At 46.8% G+C, this 20,917-nt stretch overlaps 1 protein-coding gene across 1 annotated transcript in view; it reads left to right on the forward strand.

The window, feature by feature from the left end:
* Smg5 (SMG5 nonsense mediated mRNA decay factor) overlaps positions 1-20,917 on the forward strand; it is a 28,394-nt gene that overhangs the window by 4,136 nt on the left and 3,341 nt on the right. Inside the window, exons 2-17 of the mRNA XM_008853625.2 lie at positions 2,062-2,160; positions 2,627-2,750; positions 3,089-3,245; positions 6,775-6,864; positions 8,355-8,444; positions 9,425-9,503; positions 13,052-13,177; positions 13,281-13,349; positions 14,322-14,530; positions 15,050-15,187; positions 15,317-15,919; positions 16,820-16,995; positions 17,659-17,734; positions 18,403-18,578; positions 19,649-19,807; positions 20,624-20,683. Of these exons, the coding sequence (XP_008851847.1) occupies positions 2,062-2,160; positions 2,627-2,750; positions 3,089-3,245; positions 6,775-6,864; positions 8,355-8,444; positions 9,425-9,503; positions 13,052-13,177; positions 13,281-13,349; positions 14,322-14,530; positions 15,050-15,187; positions 15,317-15,919; positions 16,820-16,995; positions 17,659-17,734; positions 18,403-18,578; positions 19,649-19,807; positions 20,624-20,683 (2,431 nt within the window). The remainder of the gene's footprint in view (positions 1-2,061; positions 2,161-2,626; positions 2,751-3,088; positions 3,246-6,774; positions 6,865-8,354; positions 8,445-9,424; positions 9,504-13,051; positions 13,178-13,280; positions 13,350-14,321; positions 14,531-15,049; positions 15,188-15,316; positions 15,920-16,819; positions 16,996-17,658; positions 17,735-18,402; positions 18,579-19,648; positions 19,808-20,623; positions 20,684-20,917) is intronic.

Raw genomic sequence — 20,917 nt, forward strand, 5'->3', positions numbered from 1 at the left:
GGCTTGTTTTTATTTTACATATATGAGTGTTTTTGCCTGCATTATGTCTAATAGGCGTTATGTGTGTGCTTGGTGCCCATGGAGCCAAAAGAGGGTGTCAGATCCCCTCTTAACCAGAGTTACAGATAGTTGTGAATTACCATGTGGGTGCTGGAAACCAAACCCAGAGCAGCTAGTGCTCTTAACTGCTGAGCCATTTTTCCATCCCTACAACTAAGCATCTTAACCTCTATCCCATACCCAGCAATTCAAAGCAGAATTTTGTATCAGGAGTGCCGTGTGTGTGTGTGTGTTGGTATTCATGTGCACACATTTGGAGGCTAGAGGATGATAGAGGTGTCTTCTGTCCCTCTCTGCCTTATTCCCTTGCGACAGTCTTTCACTGTACCAGAAGCTGTTCCACTCGGTTGGCTAGCCAGAGAGCATCCATGATCTGCTCATCTATACCTCCAGTGCTGGGGTTACAGGCTTGCACAGTCATGCCCAGCTTTTACATGGTGCTGGGAATTCAAACTCTGGTCCTCATGCTTGCACAGTAAACATTGAGCTATCTCCCCAGCCAAGAATGCCTTTCTTTTATCTTAAGAGCTAAATGGCCCTTACATAATAATAGTTCATGGCACCATTCTTTATTGAGTGCTTATGATATGCTAAAGCTAAAAATAGATTGTTGCATTTAGATCTCACAATATTATTCTGAGTATCTGCATTATAAGATCTATTTTTATTGCTATGGTATCCTTTAAGAGGCTAGGTAATTTGCCCAAAGACACAACCAGGGATCAAAACCTAGACTTTCTGCATGGCACAACAGTCTGCTACCTTAACATTGTTGACATGGGTAGGGTAATTTATTTAAACAGGACCTTGCTTTGTTGCCCAGGCTGGTTTAGAACTCCTTGGTGTAAGTAAGTAATCCTTTTTTTTTTTGGACTTTTAAAAATTTTTTATTTATTTATTTTTGGTCTTTTTGAGACAGGGTCTCCCTGTAGTCCCAGCACTTGGGAGGCAGAGGCAGGCGGATCTCTGTGAGTTCGAGGCCAGCCTGGTCTACATAGCAAGTTCCAGGACAACTGGGGCTACAGGGAGACCCTGTCTCAAAAAGACAAAAAAAAAATATTTTATTTTATGTGTAGAAGTATATTGTCTGCATGTGTGTGATTGCACCCGTGGCATGCAGTGCTGCGGAGGGCAGAAGAGGGTGTCAGATTCCCCTGGAACTAGAGTTAAGGATGGTTCTTAGCCGCCATGTGGGTTCTAGGAATCCAACCCAGGTCCTCTGCAAGAGCAGTCAGTGCTCTTAACTGCTAAGCCATCTCTCCAGCCCCCATAACATATATCTTTTTTTTTCTTTTTGGTCTTTTTGAGACAGGGTCTTCTTGTAGCCCCAGCTGGCCTGGAACTCACTATGTAGACCAGGCTGGCCTTGAATTCACAGAAATCCCCTGCCTTTACCTCCAGAGAGCTGGGATTAAAGGCATGAGCCACCAGCCTGGCAGAACTAAGTAATCTTCTTGTCTCAGCCTTCCAGGTACCTGGATTACAAAAGTACACTACCAAGCCAGGCGTGGTGGTGCACGCCTTTGGTCCTAGACTTGGGAGGCAGAGGCAGGCGGGTCTCTATGAGTTCCAGGCCAGCTGGGGCTACAGCGAGACCCTGTCTCAAAAAGACAAAAAAAAACTAAACAAACCCCAAAACAAAACAAATGTACACCACCATGTCCCCCTTAAGGTAGTTTTTAGTGGGTTTATCAATGCACTGTAAGGTATACCCACTAAATACCAATAGCATCTCCCCCAGTTGGGACAACAAAAAATATCTACAATCCTTGCCAAATGTCTCCCAGTTGGGGACTGCTTTATGAGGGTAGTCTGTGTTTCTGTTTTGTCTAGTGCTCAGCCTACGGCCTGTCTTTTTGTTTCTGTACCCCTAATTCTTTAGCTTAGCTTCCTCCCCTCTCCTCCCTTCCCCCTCCCCTCTCCAGATTTTCTTTAGAGTCAATACCCCAGCACCCAAAGTGAACTGTGCACATGATTCAGGGGCTCTTTGTTTCCCTGCAGGGCTGTGGTGGAGGCTGTGCATCGGCTTGACCTCATCCTTTGCAACAAAACTGCTTATCAAGAAGTGTTCAAACCAGAAAACATTAGCCTGAGAAACAAGTAAGCTGGAGACTGAGCCACAGAGTTTTTCTATTTTCTTGCTTATCTCTACTAGAAACTTTAACCTCCTGACCTCATGGGACCATGATGAACTGTGAAGTTTCTGGCCTTCCTAAGAGAGGAAATGGAATCTTCACTCTATCTGTAGCATCTGTGTCTACTAGATCAGTGCCCTCAAGAATGACATTTGAATTCGAGTGGTTGGCTATACTGTGTCTCTTCATACAGTGAAGGGAAAAAAGGAAATAAAAAGAAGAGAATACAGGGAGAAATGAAAATTGTTAAAATTCGTATTACTTCCTGATGTCATCTTTTGGGGACTCTGCTGCCTTCCCAGACTACTGTTCTGAGTCATTGACACTAATGTCTGTTGATGACAGTAATGGCTCATGCCTCCTTGCCCTTGGTTCTTGTGTGTTCTTTATCAAGGGTTGACAGTGTCTCATGTTCCTTTACTCCTTCCCAGGTTGCGTGAGCTCTGTGTCAAGCTTATGTTCCTGCATCCTGTGGACTATGGGAGGAAGGCTGAAGAGCTGCTGTGGAGAAAGGTATACTATGAAGTTATCCAACTTATCAAGACTAACAAAAAGGTAAGGAGTAGTCCTAGGCCTTGGGAAGAAACTTGTCTAAAGAGGGGAAGCTGAGGAAGACAGCTAGGAAAGTATACCCAGAGTGTGCTTGGTAGAGGAGCCAAAGAAAAGACAGCAGAGAGTAGGGAAGGAGTTAGACATAATTGGAATTGGAGAAGGAAGGGAACCAGATAGGGGCCCTACCCAGTGTAGGAGTGACTTGTAAGGGAGGAGAATGTGGTTGAGGTTCTAGAGCCAGAAAGGAAAGCTTATTTCCTCAGGAGGGTGAACGTGTTAGGGCAGGGAGGGAATGGCCCTCTGAACTTCTTAGGCAGCCCCTTAACCTTTTCCATTTCCAGCACATCCACAGCCGGAGCACCTTGGAATGTGCCTACAGAACACACCTAGTTGCTGGTATTGGCTTCTATCAGCATCTCCTTCTCTACATCCAGTCCCACTACCAGCTTGAACTTCAGTGCTGCATTGACTGGACCCACGTCACCGACCCCCTCATAGGTCAGTGATACTCAAAAGGGCTTGAGTGTTAGGTTCTCATGCCCCACTTCTGCCTCACTGTCTTTGGGATTTGAATAGTTTGTGACCCAGCCAGGCGAAAGAATTCTAGCAACACCTTCAAATGCTTCTTGAAACTTAGACTTATCCAAACAAGCATGAGCAAGGAAGGAAAGGCTCAGGATTGTAAACTGATATGGAGGTAAGAAGGACAAAGGACTTAGTGTAGACCTGCCTCTGGAAGATGGTATTAACTTTTCTTTTCTTCTCCTAGTTGAGTTTTACCAGCACTGTTTCTTTTGACGTTAGATTGTTTTCCAGTGTTTAAATATTGGAATTTTTAGAAATATTAGGAAAATTGTGGACAGTATTTCAAGAAGTATAGCCCACTGAGATCTTGGCACCTGTGGCTTTACCTCCTTCTTCGCTGGTAGTTTTCTGTTTAATTCAGCTACCTTTTAGAGGTCGTTCCCCCATCTCCTTGTTCTCTATATCCTCTTCTTTGCCCCAGACCCATGGCCCAGCCCTCACTAAGAGATAGAGTTTCTGGGTCAGGTGTGGAACATAATGTCCTTTCTGTCCTTACCTGGAAGCATTCTTTCATCAGAAGCAGGGCACCTGTGTTTATGCACTTAAAATATTATTTAACAATAAAAGGAGGGGATGGGACTGGAAAGATGGCTCAGCAGTTAAGATCACTGGCTGTTCTTGCAGAAGACCCAGATTCAAATCCCAGCAGCAACATGACAGCTAACAACTGTAACTCCAGTTCCAGGGGAATCCAGTACCTTCTGTCCTCTGAGGGAACTGCACAACGTGGGTGCACTTATATACGTGCGGGAATAACACTCATACACATAAAAAAAAAATTAAAAAAAAAAAAAAGGAAGGGCTTTGGGGCTGGAAAGATGGCTCAGTGGTTAAGAGCACTGACTGCTCTTGCAGAGGACCTGGGTAGGATTTCCAACACCCACATGGCGGCTACGAACTATCCTAAACTCCAGTTCCAGGGGAATTGGAAGCCCTCTTCTGACCTCCACGGCATTGCATGACACGAGTGCACTCATATACATGCAGGCAATACACTCACACACATTAAATAAAAATAATAAAATATATTTTAAAAGGGGGCTAGGTAGCTGGGCTTGGTGGCGCATGCCTTTAATCCCAGCACTTGGGAGGCAGAGGCAGGCACATCGTTGTGAGTTCAAGGCCAGCCTGGTCCACATAGTGAGTTCAGCTCAGCTGGGACTGCAGGGAAACCCTGTCTCAAAAGGACAAAAAAAAAAAGCTGGGGTGGTGGTGGCTGGAGAGATGGCTCAACGGTTAAGAACACTGGTTGTTCTTGCAGAAGACCCAGGTTTGAATCCCAGCACCCACGTGGCAGCTAACAACTGTCCGTAAGTCCCAGGGGATCCGACAGCTTCTTCTGTCCTCTGCGGGCATTGCATGACACAGGTGCACTTACCTACATGCAGGCAATATACTCATACACATAAAATAAAAATAATAAATAAAATATTAAAAAGTAATTAATTTAATGCCTTTAAAAATTAATTAGGGGCTGGAGAGATGGCTCAGCAGTTAAGAGCACTGTCTGTTCTTAGAGAAGACCCGGGTTCGAATCCCAGCACCTACATGGCAGCTAACAACTGTCCATAACTCCTAGCTGGCCTGGAACTCACTATGTAGACTAGATATCTGCCTGCCTCTGCCTCCAGAGTGTTGGAAATAAATGCACGTAAGTGTTCTTAACCTCTGAGCCATCTCTCCAGGCCCCATAAATAAAATATTTTTTAAAAAGAGAAAGAGCCGGGCATGGTAGTGCACACCTGTAGTCCCAGCAGCTGGGAGGCAGAGGCAGGTGGATCTCTGTGAGTTCAAGGCCAGCCTGGTCTACATAGTGAGTTCCAGGACAGCTGGGCCTATATGGAGACCCTGCTTCAAAAAGAAAAAAAGAAAAAGGATGGGCTGGGTAAAATGCTTGCTGCACAAGCATGAAGACCTAAGTTTGGATCCCTAGTACCCTTGCCAGGTATGGTTGTTGCAGTCCTGTAATCTCAGCTCTGGGGAGTTGGAGACAAGAGAATCCCTGGGATTTGGAAGCCAGCCAGTCTAGCTAAATTGGTGAGCTAAGGGTGGAGCCGGTCACTGAGATAGCTCAGTGGATTAAGGCACTTGTCACCAGCCCTGAAGACCTGAATTCGATCCCCAGGACCCACATAATGAGAGGAGAAAATTAATTCCTGCAAGTTGTTACTTTCTTTCACACAAGTGCCATGGCACATATGCACCAACCACATATATGCACAAAATAAATTAATGAAAAAATTTTAAGGAAAGATGGCAAGCAATTAAGGAAAATACCCAGCATCGATCTCTATCTACCACACACACGTGCACCCACACATAGACAAACAGGGAAACAAAAAGGCTAAGGTGTATTGTAGCTCAGTGGTAGAGTGCTTGTCTAGCATGTGTGAAGCCCTGTTTAGTCCCCAATACTGCAATATCAGGATTAGTCTGGAGATGGTTCCGAAGGCTTATGAGACAGAGAAGTCCACAGCATTAGAATTCGCTTCAGAGGGTTAGGTCCCCAAACACTGTCTTTCTCCTCAGTGGTGTTTTCTTCATTGAGCCAAGTGGGAGGTATCCCGAATAACATCAGGAAGGGTTTTTCAGAATGGATGCTCCCCACTCAGAGGAGAGCCTATAAAGTAACAGGGCAGAAGCGACTGACCTCCTGAGCCATTTCCCAGCCCTATGATTTTTTTTTTCCCCTCCCTTGGGAAGTGGGAATAGTAACTATCTCATAGAGTTGCCATAGGGATTAGGTTAAGACTGCAGACACTTAATCAAGTAGCTGGCATATAGAGAAACTACAACCCAGAACTCAGGCTCACTGTACTGAAATGATAAGACCATTCGGGTAGAGGGAGAAGTAAGAACCCAAGCATATTTGGTTTTGGCCATCACCAGTCCTCAGGCAAAGAAAATTCACTACCTCTTTCTTGGCACATTCTTCAGTGGCTGCCTTTTCCTTTGCAGGCCTCTACAAGGCAGAAGCCAGGAGCATTTGCTAAGCCATCTCTTTAACCCCTTAACTCAAACTTTTTATCTTCACATAGGTAGCTTTGATACAGGTCCTCTCCACTTTGCTGACACCGGAACCTCATCTCTTCTTTTCATTTTTAAAAAAATTTTTTTTGAAACAGGGTCTCTGTAGCCCCAGCTGGCCTGGAACTCACAGATCTACCTGCCTCTGCCTTCCAAGTGCTAAGAGTAAAGGTGTGTTCCACCTGGCCATCTCTTCCTCTTTCTATTAGTCTTCCTGTGTTAACCTTTCAAATAACCTTTCAGGTGTTGTTCTGGGTTCTGGGCCTACACCTCCTCTTTACGCCCTTTCTGTCCTGAGTACCTCTGTGTCCCTACCTCTGGAAGACAGAGTTCCAGGGCTGGCCAGTCATCTTTTCCTTCTTGCCTAGGTGGATGCAAAGGAATGGACTCATAAATAGATCTGTCTCTGTTTTAGGATGCAAGAAGCCAGTATCTGCTTCAGGGAAGGAGATGGATTGGGCACAGATGGCATGCCACCGATGTCTGGTGTACCTGGGGGATTTGTGTAAGAATCTTTGCCTTTTATTTCCTCTGTTTGGGGCCATGGGAAAATTCCAGACTGCTTCAGGTATTGGTGCCATCTTTTACATGAGTAGCAAGCTGAAGAAACAGTTTGGTCTCTGATGACTTTTCTCTCCAGTCTGGTAATAGTGTTCCTCTCTTTCACTGACTGTGAATCAGAGAGGACTGATGAATCTAGAGAAATACCTGTGATCTTTCAGGCAATAAGCATGATCACTGTCCTAGTTTGTTTCTTCATTGCTGTGACAAAACACTCTGACCAATACTAACTTGGGGAGGAAAGGGTTTATTGGGCTTACATCTCCTGGGTCACAGTTCATCAGGGAGCCCAAGTTAGGAACTCAGGGCAGGAACCTGGAGGCAGGAGCCATGGAGGAACACAGGAGCACAGGCCATGGAGGAACTCTGCTCACTGGCTTGCTCCCCTGGCCCCTGCTCAGCCTGAATTCTTATGCAACACAGGCCCACCTGCCCAGGGGTGGCACCACCCACAGTGGGCTGGGCCCTCCCACATCACTCAACAATCAAGAAGGTGCCCCATGGACATGGCCACAGGCCAATCCAATGAAGGCAATTCCCCAATTGAGGCTCCCTCAACCCAGGTGTGTCAAGTTAACACTAAAGCTATCCAGCACAATCACTGTTTCAGTAGGTGAGGAAGATTTTAACTTAGTGTCTTTTTCCTTCTTGGTGGCTTTCTGTTACCACTCTGACCTCCTAGGTGAATAGGAGGTTCAGCATCAAAAAGCTCAGTGTTCATTGCAAGTGTTGCTGATACTGGAAAAGTGTTCTTTTGCTTTATGACCCCTAGGTCCCTAGCCTTCATAGACATCCATGCTACATTGGGCTGTTGGTGTGGACCTGCTGGGCACAGTAGCTTTCATTGACCTGAAGCTCTTTCTGGCCTTGTCCCTAATGTACTCCTGGTCTCCTCATGGTCCCTGGTGTGTAGAGAGTCTGCTGGGTTTTTTTGTTTGTTTTTTTTTGATTTTGTCTTTTTGAGACAGGATCTCCCTGTAGCCCCAGCTGCCCTGGAACTCACTACGTAGACCAGGCTGGCCTTGAACTCAGAGAGATCCACCTGCCTCTGCCTCCCGAGTGCTGGGATTAAGGCATGCACCACCACTCCCGATGAGAGTCTGCTGTTTTATATTAGGTGAACCAATGTTTCTTTAGCAATGTCTTCATGTAGAATCAACCAATTGGATTCCAGAACCAAATAAATATCAGAGCTTTCAAGATAAACCTGCTTATTTTACAAATGCTAATTTTTAGCCCTTTGAAGTGACCAGCATGGAAGAGAGTACAACAGTTTGTGTATGTAGTCACACAGATTTAGGACCATGTCAAAGACCCTATAACGTCCCTGCCTCCTAGGCTCATTACAGCTTTTCAGAATGGACTTCTGATGAAAGGGAGGGTTTTCTAAAACTTGGAATCATTGCATTTCCCTTCTTCCTCTCTCTCATGTAGCACGCTATCAGAATGAATTGGCTGGTGTAGACACTGAACTGCTAGCTGAGAGATTTTACTATCAAGCCCTGTCAGTAGCTCCCCAGATTGGTAAGTGCTTGCCTTGGATCTCTTAACCAGAGCATTTCTGAGAGGCAGGCAGTTCTGTTGATACAGTTAGGCCTTGAGTTGATTTCTGCACGTCTCTGTTACTGTTGCTCTGATATTTCACCTTGCATGTACATTCTCTCCCTTGTGACATACCGAAAATAAATGGAAGAGAAGTGGGTAAGTCTTAACTGAGAAGGAGGGGAGAAGATGACTCCCTTTTCTGTCAGGTAGAAAGAGGAGCTTATACATGAGTTTACCCCACAGGAGGTGCAGTAAGAGAAGGGATAAGATCTGTTTATGGGCTGGAGGTGTAACTCAATTGGTAGAGCGCTTGTCGAGCATGCATAATGCCCTATATTTGATCTGCAGCATTGTATAAGCCAGATCTGGTGGTGCACATCTATGATCCTAGCATTTGGGAGATAGAGACAGAAGGAGCAGGAGTCAAAAGTCACCCTCAGCAATATACTAAGTTTAAGGCCAGCCCTGGTTACATGCGATCCTGTATTTTAAAAAGAAGATGTCATAGCCATGCCTTTAATCCCAGCACTCGGGAGGCAGAGACAGGTGGATCTTTGTGAGTTTGAGGCCAGCCTGGTCTACATAGTGAGTTCCAGGACAGCTGGGGCTACAGGGAGACCCTGTCTCAAAAAAGACCAAAAAAAAAGACATCATATAGACAAATGGGTTCCACATGTAGCATGTAAGGAACTAAGAAGTAAAGAACTGAGCTAGAAGAAAGAAGAGGGTTCCATTAAAGAGCTACAGGGTAACTGAGGGGTGTGTAAAGGTAAACCCTGGCAAATCAGGCAGGAATGGGATGATAAGAAGTAAGAAGAGGTTAGTAATTCCCTGGTGAACAAGACTGGTATGCTAGTCAACTGAGAGTCCACTCTGCTGTAGACCCAACTGTTTTTTCTCTGATGGTTGGCACTGGTTGGCCTGTAGACTTAGACTACATGCATTATCTTTCACTCCAGGAATGCCCTTCAACCAGCTGGGCACCCTTGCAGGCAGCAAATACTACAACGTGGAAGCCATGTATTGCTACCTGCGCTGGTAAGTGTTTGCCAGCTCTTTCCTGAGCCCTGCAGTCCTGCTCTCATATCCATGCTGTCTCTGCTTTCCTATTCCTCCCAGCCCTGCTGTCTTTTCCTTCTTTAGCTTCTGGCTGAGATAGGGGCGTGCTAGACTGAAGGTCTTTTTTTCAACTCTAGGGTTACCCTGACATAGCCCTGCTGCTTTAACAGAATGACATGGATTTGTAGGTATTTGAGCAGCTAAAGTAACTATATACTTATGGTCAATGTAAGATTGCTCTCTTTTTGCTGTTCATTTATTTGTTTTAGAGATTTGTTTATTTTTAATATTTATTTTTTTGTGTGTGAGTATTGCCTGCATGTATATAAGTGCACCCATGTCATGCAATACCTGCGGAGATCAGAAGAAGGCATCAAATTTCCCTGGAACTGGAGTTACAGACAGTTGTTAGTTGCCATGTGGGTGCTGGGATTCAAATCTGGGACCTCTGCAAGAGAAGCAAGTGCTGTTAACCACTGAGCCATCTCTCCAGACCCTACAGATTTAACTTCTTTTTTTTTTTTTTTTGTCTTTTTGAGGCAGGGTCTCTCTGTAGCCCCAGCTGTCCTGGAACTCACTATGTAGACCAGGCTGGCCTCAGACTCACAAAGATCCACCTGCCTCTGCCTCCCAAGTGCTGGGATTAAAGGTGTGCGCCACCACACCCAGTTTTATTTAACTTTTAAAAAGTTGTTTTAGTCAGGTATGGTAGCACACACTTTAATCCCAGCACTCTGGAGGCAGATGCAGGTGGATCTTTGTGAGTTTGAGGCTAGCCTGGTTTACATAGTAAGCTCCAGGCCAGGTGGGGCTACCGGAAAACTCTGTCTCAAAAAGACCCCCAAAAAAGTTGTTTTATTTTGGGGTGCTGGAGAGATGGTCTGCAGTTAAGAGCACTGACTGCTCTTGCAGTGGACCCAGGTTTGATTCCCAGCACTAACACAGAGGCTAACAACCATCTGTAACTCCAGTTCCAGGGGATCTGACACCCTCTTCTGATCGCCATGGACATTGCACAACACGGGTATACTTAACATACGGGCAATATACACATACACATAAAATAAAATTTAAAAACCTAGGTGTATACAGTTTAAACCAGGATGTTAGGGGGCAAGTCTGTTACTCTAGTTATAATGAAAAAGAATGTACTTAAAGCCCCTCTTCATTTATATAATAGCTATTTTTGGATTCTACTTCAAGCATGGTGACGCACGCCTTTAATCCCAGCACTTGGGAGGCAGAGACAGGCGGATCTCTGTGAGTTCAAGGCCAGCCTGGTCTACATAGTGAGTTCCAGGACAGCTGGGGCTACAGGGAGACAAAAAAAGACCAATGATTAAATAAATAAATGAATGAATGAATCAATGAATAAATGACAAAATCATTCTCAGGAGAGGTTAGAAAATGAGTTGGGCTTTCAAGCAAAGGGAGTAGGTACAGTGGTCTTACAGAGCTTAGGTGGCTAAAGTGCTAAAGTCTTCAAAGAGTTAAAGTGACCAGACATTAAAGTATAAAGTGTCAAATTTATTCAGCCTTATAATTCCATGTGCTGTGATCCTTGGCTCACTCCATTACACCCGTTTTAGGGTTAGCATTTGGAATTCAGCTGATCTAGAGGTCTGAGAAATCATGAAGGTGGGGGGGGCTGGAAAGATGGCTCAGAGGTTAAGAACACTGGCTGTTCTTGCAAAAGACCCAGGTTTGAATCCCAGCACCCACATGGCAGCTAACAACTGTCCGTAACTCCAGTTCTAGGGGATCCAACAGCCTCTTCTATCCTCTGTGGGCATTGCAGGACACGGGTGCGCTTACCTGCATGCAGGCATACAACATACACATAAAATAAAAAATAAAAATTAATAAAATACTTTTTAAAAAAAATCATGAAGGTCAGATGTTTGGCTTTTAAGATTTTTTAAAAGTGTGTGTGTGTGTGTGTATCTTTGTGTGGGTATGTGCACAAGAGTGCAAGTGCTTGTAGAGGCCAGAGGCTCCTTTGGAGCTGGAGTTACAGATGGTTGTGAGTTGCCTCATGTGGGTTCTGGATATTGAACTCAGGTCCTCTAGATGAACAGTAGAACTGCTGAGCCATCTCTCTAGCCTCTCTAAACTTTTTGCTAGCCATATAAGCATGAGGACCTTAGTTCTAGTCCCAGACTCCATGTGAAAAAGCAGGACATGGTGGCACTAGCACTGAGGAAGCAGAGATAGGATGATCCCTGGAACTTGCTGGCAAGCCAGCCCAGCCTACCAGGCTTTAGATAGATGAGACTCCCTCCAAAAACAAGATGAATGGCTCCTTAAGGAGCCACTCCCAAGGCATACAGACACACACGGACATATGGGTCATATCATATAGTACCAAAGTTTTTTGGGGATTTTTTGTTTTTTTTAACTTTTATTTTATGTATATGAGTGTTTTGCCTACATGGATGTAAGTGCACCTATGTCATGCAGTTCTTGTAGATGCCAGAAGGGGAATCATATCCTTGGAACTAGTTTTGGACAGTTAGCTGCCATATGGGTGCTGGGAACTGAACCCAGATCCTTTGCAAGAGAAGTCAGTGCTGAGCCATCTTTCCAGCCCCTTTTTGTTTTGTTTTTGTTTTAATGTGTATGCATGTATTACCTACATGTATACAAGTGCACTTGTGCCATGCAATGCCTGTGGAGGTGGGTCAGAAGAGGGCATCAGATTCCCCTGGAACTGGAGTTATGGATGGTTGTTAGCCACCATGTGGGTGCTAGGAATTGAACCTGGGTCATCCTGTAAGAGCAGCCAGTGTTCTTAACCACTGAACCAGCTCTCTAGCCCTCAGAGTTGTTGTTTTAAAATGAGATTGGTTTACATCAGAGATTCAGCTTGACCATGTGTTAGCCATATGACCTTGGGCAGTTTCTTCTTTTTGGTGTTCTTTATTGTTTGTTTTTTGAGACAGGGCCTCTTTGTAGCCCCAGCCGGCCTGGAGCTCACTCTGTAGAGCTGGCTTCCATTTTACAGAGATCCACCTGCCTCTGTCTCCCAGGTGCTGGAATTAAAGTTATGCACCATCATACCTGGCCCCAGGCAGTTTGTTCATACAGACTCTTTTTCTCATCTCTGTATGTAGACAGTATTAGGGTACACAGTGTGCCTGACAATAGGGGTTGCTTGATACTTTTTTGAGTGTTGAAGAATTAACAAATAATGTAGGTAAATATACTTGGTTGTAAGTATTTACACAGTGCTAGGTACTACACGTTACTGTCTTCTTTATACATAGAGGAAAGTAAGGAAGACATCATGTGTACTTGGTGAATCTGTGTGTGTGTGGGTGTGTGGGTGTGTGTTTTATATCAGGAAAAATAGCTCCAGTCTTTTGCCCTGAAGCTCCAGTCTTCTGCCCTGAGTATGTCAAAGAAGTTAAGACTGAAACATCCTCTATTTACTAGTAACAGTTCCCTAAGGGCACAGCAGGTGACCTTTCCCCTTTCCTCCTGTTCCCTTGCCCAGACACAGTACCTTACCGATGTTTGTCCTTCAGCATCCAGTCGGAGGTGTCCTTTGAGGGAGCCTATGGGAACCTCAAGCGGCTATATGACAAGGCAGCCAAAATGTACCACCAGCTGAAGAAGTGTGAGACTCGAAAACTCTCCCCTAGCAAAAAGCGGTAAGTGGGGCCTATCGGGAGGAGGGATTTTTCCACAGTGGCTGCAGTGTGGGACCGCAGGGACTCTGAAGCTACTCTCATTTGAGGGTTTCTCTCATTTCAGATGTAAAGACATTAAGAGGTTGCTGGTGAACTTTATGTACCTGCAGAGTCTGCTGCAGCCCAAAAGTAGGTGAGTAGAAGAGACCATGAGTAGGAATGGTATCAGGTTTGTCCAGGCTTGACTGCTTCTTTGCATGGGTCGAGGAAGGAACGTGTGCTGAATTCTGCTCTCTGGGAAAGGCTCACCAGTCAGTCTATCCTTGGCATATCTCACTATTGTGTCCACGAGGTCTGTTTAACAAAGTGAATGCTTACTAGATGCTGAAGAAGTGACTGAATGGGAAACCCCCCATATCTTTTCCCATGTTGGCCTTTTCTGTTTCATGTGTGGGTTTGTTTAATGAGTTTTTTTCAGTACTATAAATTGAACCAGGGCCCTGCTCATGCTAGACAATGCTCTACCATTCAGCTGCACCCCCATTTTGACCTCTTTTGAGATCAGTCCATCTCTGCCCCTCCTTCTGCAATCTCTACTATAGGATCCCTTAGTTTTTCCTCTGATTTTTTAATTTTTAATGTGCTAGGGGTTAAACACAGGGCCTTACACATGCTAGGCATACATTTCACCATTGAGCTATAGTCTGGTCTCTGAATTTTGTTTATTCGTTTATTTTTTTAATATTTTTCTTTTATGTGTATAAATGTATTGCCTGCATGTATGTAAGTGCACCCATGTTATGCAATGACCATTGAATCCCCTGGAATTGGAGTTACAGATGGTTGTTAGCCACCATTTGGGTGCTGGGAATTGAACTGGGGTCCTCTGTAAGAACATTTAGTACTCTTAACCTCTGAGCCATCTCTCTAGCCTCTGTTTTTGATTTTTTTTTTTTTTTGGTCTTTTTGAGACAGGGTCTCCCTATAGCCCTAGCTGTCCTGGAACTCACTATGTAGACCAGGCTGGCCTTGAACTCAAAGAGATCTGCTTGCCTCTGCCTCCTGAGTGCTGGGATTAAAGGAGTGCTCCACCACGCCCGGCTTAGTCTCTGATTTTGTAGTGCCTGTTCTCACTGACTTCTCTTGTTCTCCTGCCTTTCCATAGTTCCATGGACTCAGAATTGACCTTGCTTTGCCAGTCAGTCCTAGAAGATTTCAACCTTTGCCTCTTTTATCTGCCCTCCTCACCCAGCCTTGGCCTGGCCAGCGAAGATGAGGAGGAGTATGAGAGTGGATATGCTTTCTTGCCTGACCTTCTCATCTTTCAGATGGCTATCATCTGCCTTATGGGTGTGCATAGTTTGAAGAGAGCAGGTAATCCTTACCATGTCCCTTTCTTTCCTCTTTCCCCGTCTTGCTTTGCAACTCCTTACCCACAGATTTCCCTTCACATGTAACCCCTTCCTTGCCTGTGTCCCTGCCTGACTGTGAAGAGTAAGAGCCAAGAAAGCTTTCTGATAGGACCTCCTGTGAAGAAGCAAAGGCAGCTGTGGGATTCCACCCCTCCCCCACACCTCCTCAAGGACAGGGACACACTGGCCAGCAGGATCCAGGCCTTGCTATTAGGATGTTCTGAAAACCTTTCTGGCAGAGGTGATAGGAGGGGCAGTGCTATATGTCAAGGTTCTTGGGTAACCAGGAACAGCCTCAAAGTCAGAGAGGATGAGCTCAGACAAGAGGATACACCTATATGAAAAAGTGTAGGATGAGCTATGGGAGGGGAGATAATAGTCCAGAGATGAGAAATCTTATTTTGCTGTAGAAGCAGCTTTGAGGGATAGTTGGGTGAGATGGGTTGGTTTATGGTATTCACTCCTGCTCTCCTGGCTTCAGGATCCAAGCAGTACAGTGCAGCGATTGCTTTCACCCTGGCCCTCTTCTCCCATCTTATCAATCATGTCAACATAAGGCTGCAGGCTGAGCTGGAAGAAGGCGAGAACCCTGTCCCAGCATTCCAGAGCGATGGCACAGGTGTGAGGATGGGGAAGGTTGTAACTGCAGAGTTTGGCTTGGGACATGGGGAGTGTTGACTTAGTGGGAGGCAGTTTACAGGCCCCAGTTTTTTTCACCAGGCTCCACCTGACCTTCCTCTTTACACAGATGAACCAGAGACTAAAGACCCACTGGAGAAAGAGGAAGAACTAGAGCCTGAACCTCCCTCTGTGGTGCCCCAAGCTGATGAGAGCAGAAAGAGTCGTAAGTACTCTCGCCTATCTTGTCTCCGTCGCCGCCGCCACCATCTGCCCAAAGCTGGTGATGACAGTGATCTGAGTGAAGGCTTTGAATCAGACTCAAGCCATGACTCCACCCGAGCCAGTGAAGGCTCAGACAGTGGCTCTGACAAGAGTCTAGAAGGTGGGGGCACAGCCTTTGATGCAGAGACAGACTCAGAAATGAACAGCCAGGAATCCCGATCAGACCTAGAAGACATGGAAGATGAAGAGGAAACACGGTCTCCAGTCCCAGAGCCCCCTCGGGCTAGATCAGAGGCTCCTGATTCCCTCAATGGCCCTCTGGGCCCCAGTGAGGCTAGCATTGCCAGCAATCTTCAAGCCATGTCCACTCAGATGTTCCAGACCAAGCGCTGCTTCCGACTGGCCCCCACTTTTAGCAACCTGCTCCTTCAGCCCACTACCGAACCTCACACCTTGGCCAGTCACAAACTCTGTGTTAATGGGGATGTGGAGAAGCCTTTGGAACCAGGTATGTGGGTCTCCTATCTTCTTCTGTGGTGCTCACCTCTATGTTCTGGTCATGAGTGGCCACCTTCCTCTGAGTGACCACTCACCACTGCCTTAGCTGCCTTACCGCCTCACCTTTGATGCTATTGTAGCTCAGGAGTCTTCCTGAGTCCTTTGTCCTGTTCACTCCTTCATTTCCAAGTTCCGACACATTTCCCAGTCTTACTGCCTTCCCACTGCACACTACCCTCTGGGGCTCTGCTCTCCACATGTTGCTGTCTGGGACTTAATTGAGCCCAGGTGAGATGTGCTTTCTTGTGGGTTTCCTGAGCCATCTCCACTGTACCACTGCAGCCTCTAACCCTCCTCCATCTGGTGAGGTGAGCTACTTACTTAGCTATCCCAAGACTAAACTGAGTTTCAGGAGAGCCAGATAATACATATCTTCTTGTCTGTTTGTGTCTCTAATACCTAGCAATGCATGGCATGGGGGTAGGACTTTGAGATTTAAGAAATTTTGAGTGATTGTCAGCAAACTTAAGCTCTTTCCCTCAGAGGTGAAGTGACCTGCCCAGGATTCTGATTCAAAGTAGAAAAGCTGGGAGCTGAAAGTAATTGCTTTCCACTCTGTGCCCCTTGCATTCTTCCTGCCTTCTAGCACAGAGTAGGCGCTTCATAGTCATAGGTGTGGTGGATCATGAATAAACCAGCCTCATACATTCATCTCAGTTGCGACAGTCATTAAAAGGCACCAGGTTCTGAATTTAAAAGTTAAGTGGACCTGGAAGAAATATACAGGAGACTGACAGCAAGTTATGTTGGGTGGGATGGGTACGTTTGGTGAACTCCCCACCAAAGTGCTGGGGCCTGTAGCCAAGTGCTGTTTGTAACTTACCTTGTTACTCTCTTTGCTCCACTCCAGCCTCTGAAGAAGGCTCTGAATCAGAGGGTAGTGAGTCCAGCAGCCGCTCCTGTCGAAATGAGCGCAGCCTTCAGGAGAAACTGCAGGTCCTGGTGGCTGAGGGCCTGCTTCCTGCTGTGAAGGTCTTCCTGGACTGGCTTCGAACCAACCCAGACCTCATCATCGTGTGTGCTCAGGTGTTTACCCCATATTCCCTGTATTCATCAGGCCCCACAGGGTTAGAAGGGTGATAAGACCATCCCATGGTCTGCTAGAACCTGTCTGGCCTGGCAAGAGTAGGCATTACCCTTCCCTCCAAGAGTTTGTGGCCAGAGAAGATGGCAACTTGGAGTATGATTTGGGGTGTTCTAGGCATCAGCAGTGGCTCAGGAGAGTCAAACAGCAGCAACCAGTGTTATCAGGCTTTCTGGCATTAGGTGGGGTCGTACCTGTTCCCCTTTCTCAGAATCAGAGCCTCAGTCCTGAGCTTCTCTCTTTCTTGGAGGCTTGTGTTCAGTGTTGTTTTCTTGCAGGAAGGAGGCCTGCTCTGCAGTAAGAGACCTGCTTCTATGAGTTCTGTTAGACATGGAGACAGCAACTCTGGCTCTCACGTTTCCCACCTTCACAGTCCAAGATCCTCTCCTGGGGCTTTACTGCCTTCTTTGACAAGGTCCCCCTTCTTATCCTCACAGGACCAGTCCCCTATTTTCCAAGTCCTCCATGAATTCTTGGCCTCTTGTTAATTTGTTAGTCAAGTCCTAGGCCTCAGAACACAGCTCCAGGGCCCCCACCAAGATGTGCTTGTCCTGCTTGCTGCAGTTCTCTAGTCTCTAGCTGGAGGACTCCTTGTTTTTCCCCAGAGTTCTCAGAGTTTGTGGAACCGTCTGTCTGTGTTGCTGAATCTGTTGCCAGCTGCTGGTGAACTCCAAGATTCTGGTGAGTGGGGTCCTAGCACTGTTCTCTTTCCCTTTTTATTGGCCTCACCAAACCTGTTTGGTTCCTTTCCCATAACTTGGCTTTTGGGATAAATGGTTGAATCTGGCAGCCGTGGAGCCTTCCTTGCACACGGCTGTCATTGTGTGGGCCAGGCCTTAACAGTTTCCATATCAACACTGCCCCTACTAAGGGCAAGTGGTCTGTATGAGGGGTATACTCCTGGGGAAGGAATGGAGTGGGCAAGAGCAGAGAGGAGTCTAGGAACCAGGCCTATTGCTGTCATCGCCCTGCTCTATACAGGCACTGAGGATTGATCACCAGAGCTCACTTGTATCTCCTACCATCCTCCAACTACAAAACTCTAGCTATTCTTCCTCCTGAGGCTGACTGGGAGCTTGCCATTCCTCTGGAGCCCCTCTTTCATTTCTGTCAAGGAGCCTTCTTGGGCTGACTGACCTTCACCTGCCTGCTTTGCTCCTCTGGCCTTCCAGCTCTGGTGTCTAGAGCTCTGCCTGCTTGGCTCTGTGTGTCTGTGTCTCTTCTTTTACCTTAGTCCATTTCTCCTCACCATCTGTCCTAGGGCTATGATCTGTCTCATTGACCTGGTAATTCCCCTCAAGAGGGTTGTAGCCCCTGGGTGGGTATTCTGACATTTTCCTTCTGCCCAGGCCTGGCCTTATGTCCTGAGGTTCAGAGTCTCCTTGAAGGCTGTGAGCTGCCTGACCTCCCTGTTAGCCTGCTACTCCCAGAGGACATGGCACTGCGCAACCTGCCTCCTCTCCGGGCTGCTCATAGACACTTTAACTTCGACTCAGATCGGCCACTGCTCAGCGCTTTAGAGGAGGTAAGGGACTTGTTTTTCATGCTTCAAGAACCAGTCTTGGGGGGCTGGAGAGATGGCTCAGTGGTTAAGAACACTGGTTGTTCTGCAGAAGATCTGGGTTCGAATCCTAGCACCCACATGGCAGCTAACAACTGTCCGTCACTCCAGTCCCAGTGGATCCAACAGCCTCTTCTGACCTTTGCAGGCATTGCATGACACAGGTGCACTTATGTATATGCAGGCAATACACACATAGACAAGGCGTACAGACTTGCCTTGGTAGGCATCCTTTCCAAGGTAGTGTCTCCTTTGCCTTTCTCCAGGACAAAGAAAGTTAAGATTTGAAATCTTAAGGTTTTCTGGGTCAGCCTAGAGGTGAACATCAAATAATCTGGCTGGTAGAGCCAGGAAGGACATACTGTCCACTTTGGCGAGCAGTTTTCACCCTTGCATCTTTTACCACATGGACCATCTTGAGGACAGCAGTGGGAAGCCAAGCAGATAGGCTATCCTGTTTCCTCTGCCTTTTCCCTGGGTGCCTCCTCTCCAGCCATAGAAGCTTGACTGTAACTGGTTTTATATTTTAGGGTTCTAGGTAAAATGTTTGTCTGAGGGAGAAAAAGAAGGCTTTTACCAAAAATTTGAGAAATGATGATCCTAGCAGTATTCCTCCATCTGGGAGCCTGAGGGGAGTGGGTATTGGAACCCAAGTCTCACTCCTGGCCCAGTGCCCTTTGGTTTTTTTGTCTCCTCCTTTTTGCAGTACTGGGCCCATGGCCCCACATATGCTAGATAAGCATTGTACCATTGATGTACACCCTCAGCCCTGCTCTTGGGTCTTTGTCTTTAGCCCAACACCTGGTCCTTTGATCCTCCTAGGAATCTGCCTAGCTGTTACTCCTTTTCTAGCAGTTAGTGGCGCTGAATCTCAGTGCACTTTCTCGCCCTTCAGACCCCATGCCTTTCTAAGAAGACTTTGCTGTTGATGAGGTGTCTGGGCCAGCAGGGAGGCAGGAAGGTGAGGTGGGGCTGGGGAAGGGGCGTCCAAGAGATCCCTACTTAGATGGGCTGGACTCCCATTTTCTCTGCAGTCGGTGGTGCGCATCTGCTATATCCGCAGCTTTGGGCACTTTGTTGCCCGCCTACAAGGCAGCATCCTGCAGTTCAACCCAGAGGTCGGCATCTTCATCAGCATTGCTCAGTCTGAGCAGGAGAGCCTGCTACAGCAGGCTCAGGCCCAGTTCCGCATGGTGAGTCTGGCCTTCCCCTCCCCTGACAGCTCTGCTCCCGTCGGCTTCTTGAGGAATAGGGTAAGGGGCAAGATCTAAGTTATGGGGCTGCTAGGTAAAGAATGAGAGATACTTTGAGCAGAGGCAATGTGGCTCAAGACCCTCACTCAGACTAACTTGGGTTTGAATCCATCTCTATCACCAGAGTCTGTATAATCTGAAATGGACAAGTTACTGAGCCTTGCTGAGCCCTGGCATTGTTGCCCTCCCTGAGCTGAGTAGCACTAGTACATTTGGAGTGTTGGCGTCCTACACAGGAAGTATGGCCCAAACTGTCAGCCAGCCTCTGGGTTTCTTCATCCCAAACCAGTCTCTGCCTTGATGCTCTTCTCTCCCAGCCCTGGGCCAGCAGCTTCCTGACCTTCTGAGCCCTCTTGCTATGAATATTTTACCAGGCTGGGAAGGGGAGCATGCTCCCCAGAAACTTCCTTCCTTGCTACCTTACAAACAAGCACATTCTGAACTGGGCGTGGTGGCACACGCCTATAGTCTTAGTGGGAGGCAGAGGCAGACAGATCTCTGTGAGTTCAAGGCCCGCGTCGTCTATATAGTGAGTTCCAGGCCAGCTGGGGCTACAGGGAGACCCTGTTTCAAAAAGACCAACCAACAAGCACATTTTGTTAAAACAAACCTTTGTTAAGGCTTTTATTGCTGTTCCATACTGGAAGACAGGACTTCATGTGAACCACTCCTGTGTCAGACCGCAGGCATGCCGTGATCTCCTAGTCTCTAAGGAGGGGCACATCCCACCTTTTCACCAATGTGGTTTCCTTATAGGCAGAGGAGGAGGCTCGGCGGAACAGGCTCATGAGAGACATGGCTCAGCTACGACTACAGGTGGGCAGTCAGCAAGTCCTCTTGCTCTTAGTCTAGCTTACACCCCATTTTCAGATCCTCCCTGCTCTGCCTCTGGGCCCCTCTTCCAGGATCACTTTCCTCCAGGCTGGTCTCCCTATTGCTCAGCCTTTTTTCTGCTTTCCTTTTCTCTTATCCCACTTGACCCCCAGGGTCATTGGTAGAAAGCCCCCTTCGTGTTCCCTGTGAGCAACCACCTTGGCTATGGCTGCCTGG

This window comes from Nannospalax galili, unplaced genomic scaffold, assembly GCF_000622305.1.
Source record: "Nannospalax galili isolate Female #2095 unplaced genomic scaffold, S.galili_v1.0 scaffold591, whole genome shotgun sequence".
Lineage (NCBI taxonomy): Eukaryota > Metazoa > Chordata > Mammalia > Rodentia > Spalacidae > Nannospalax > Nannospalax galili.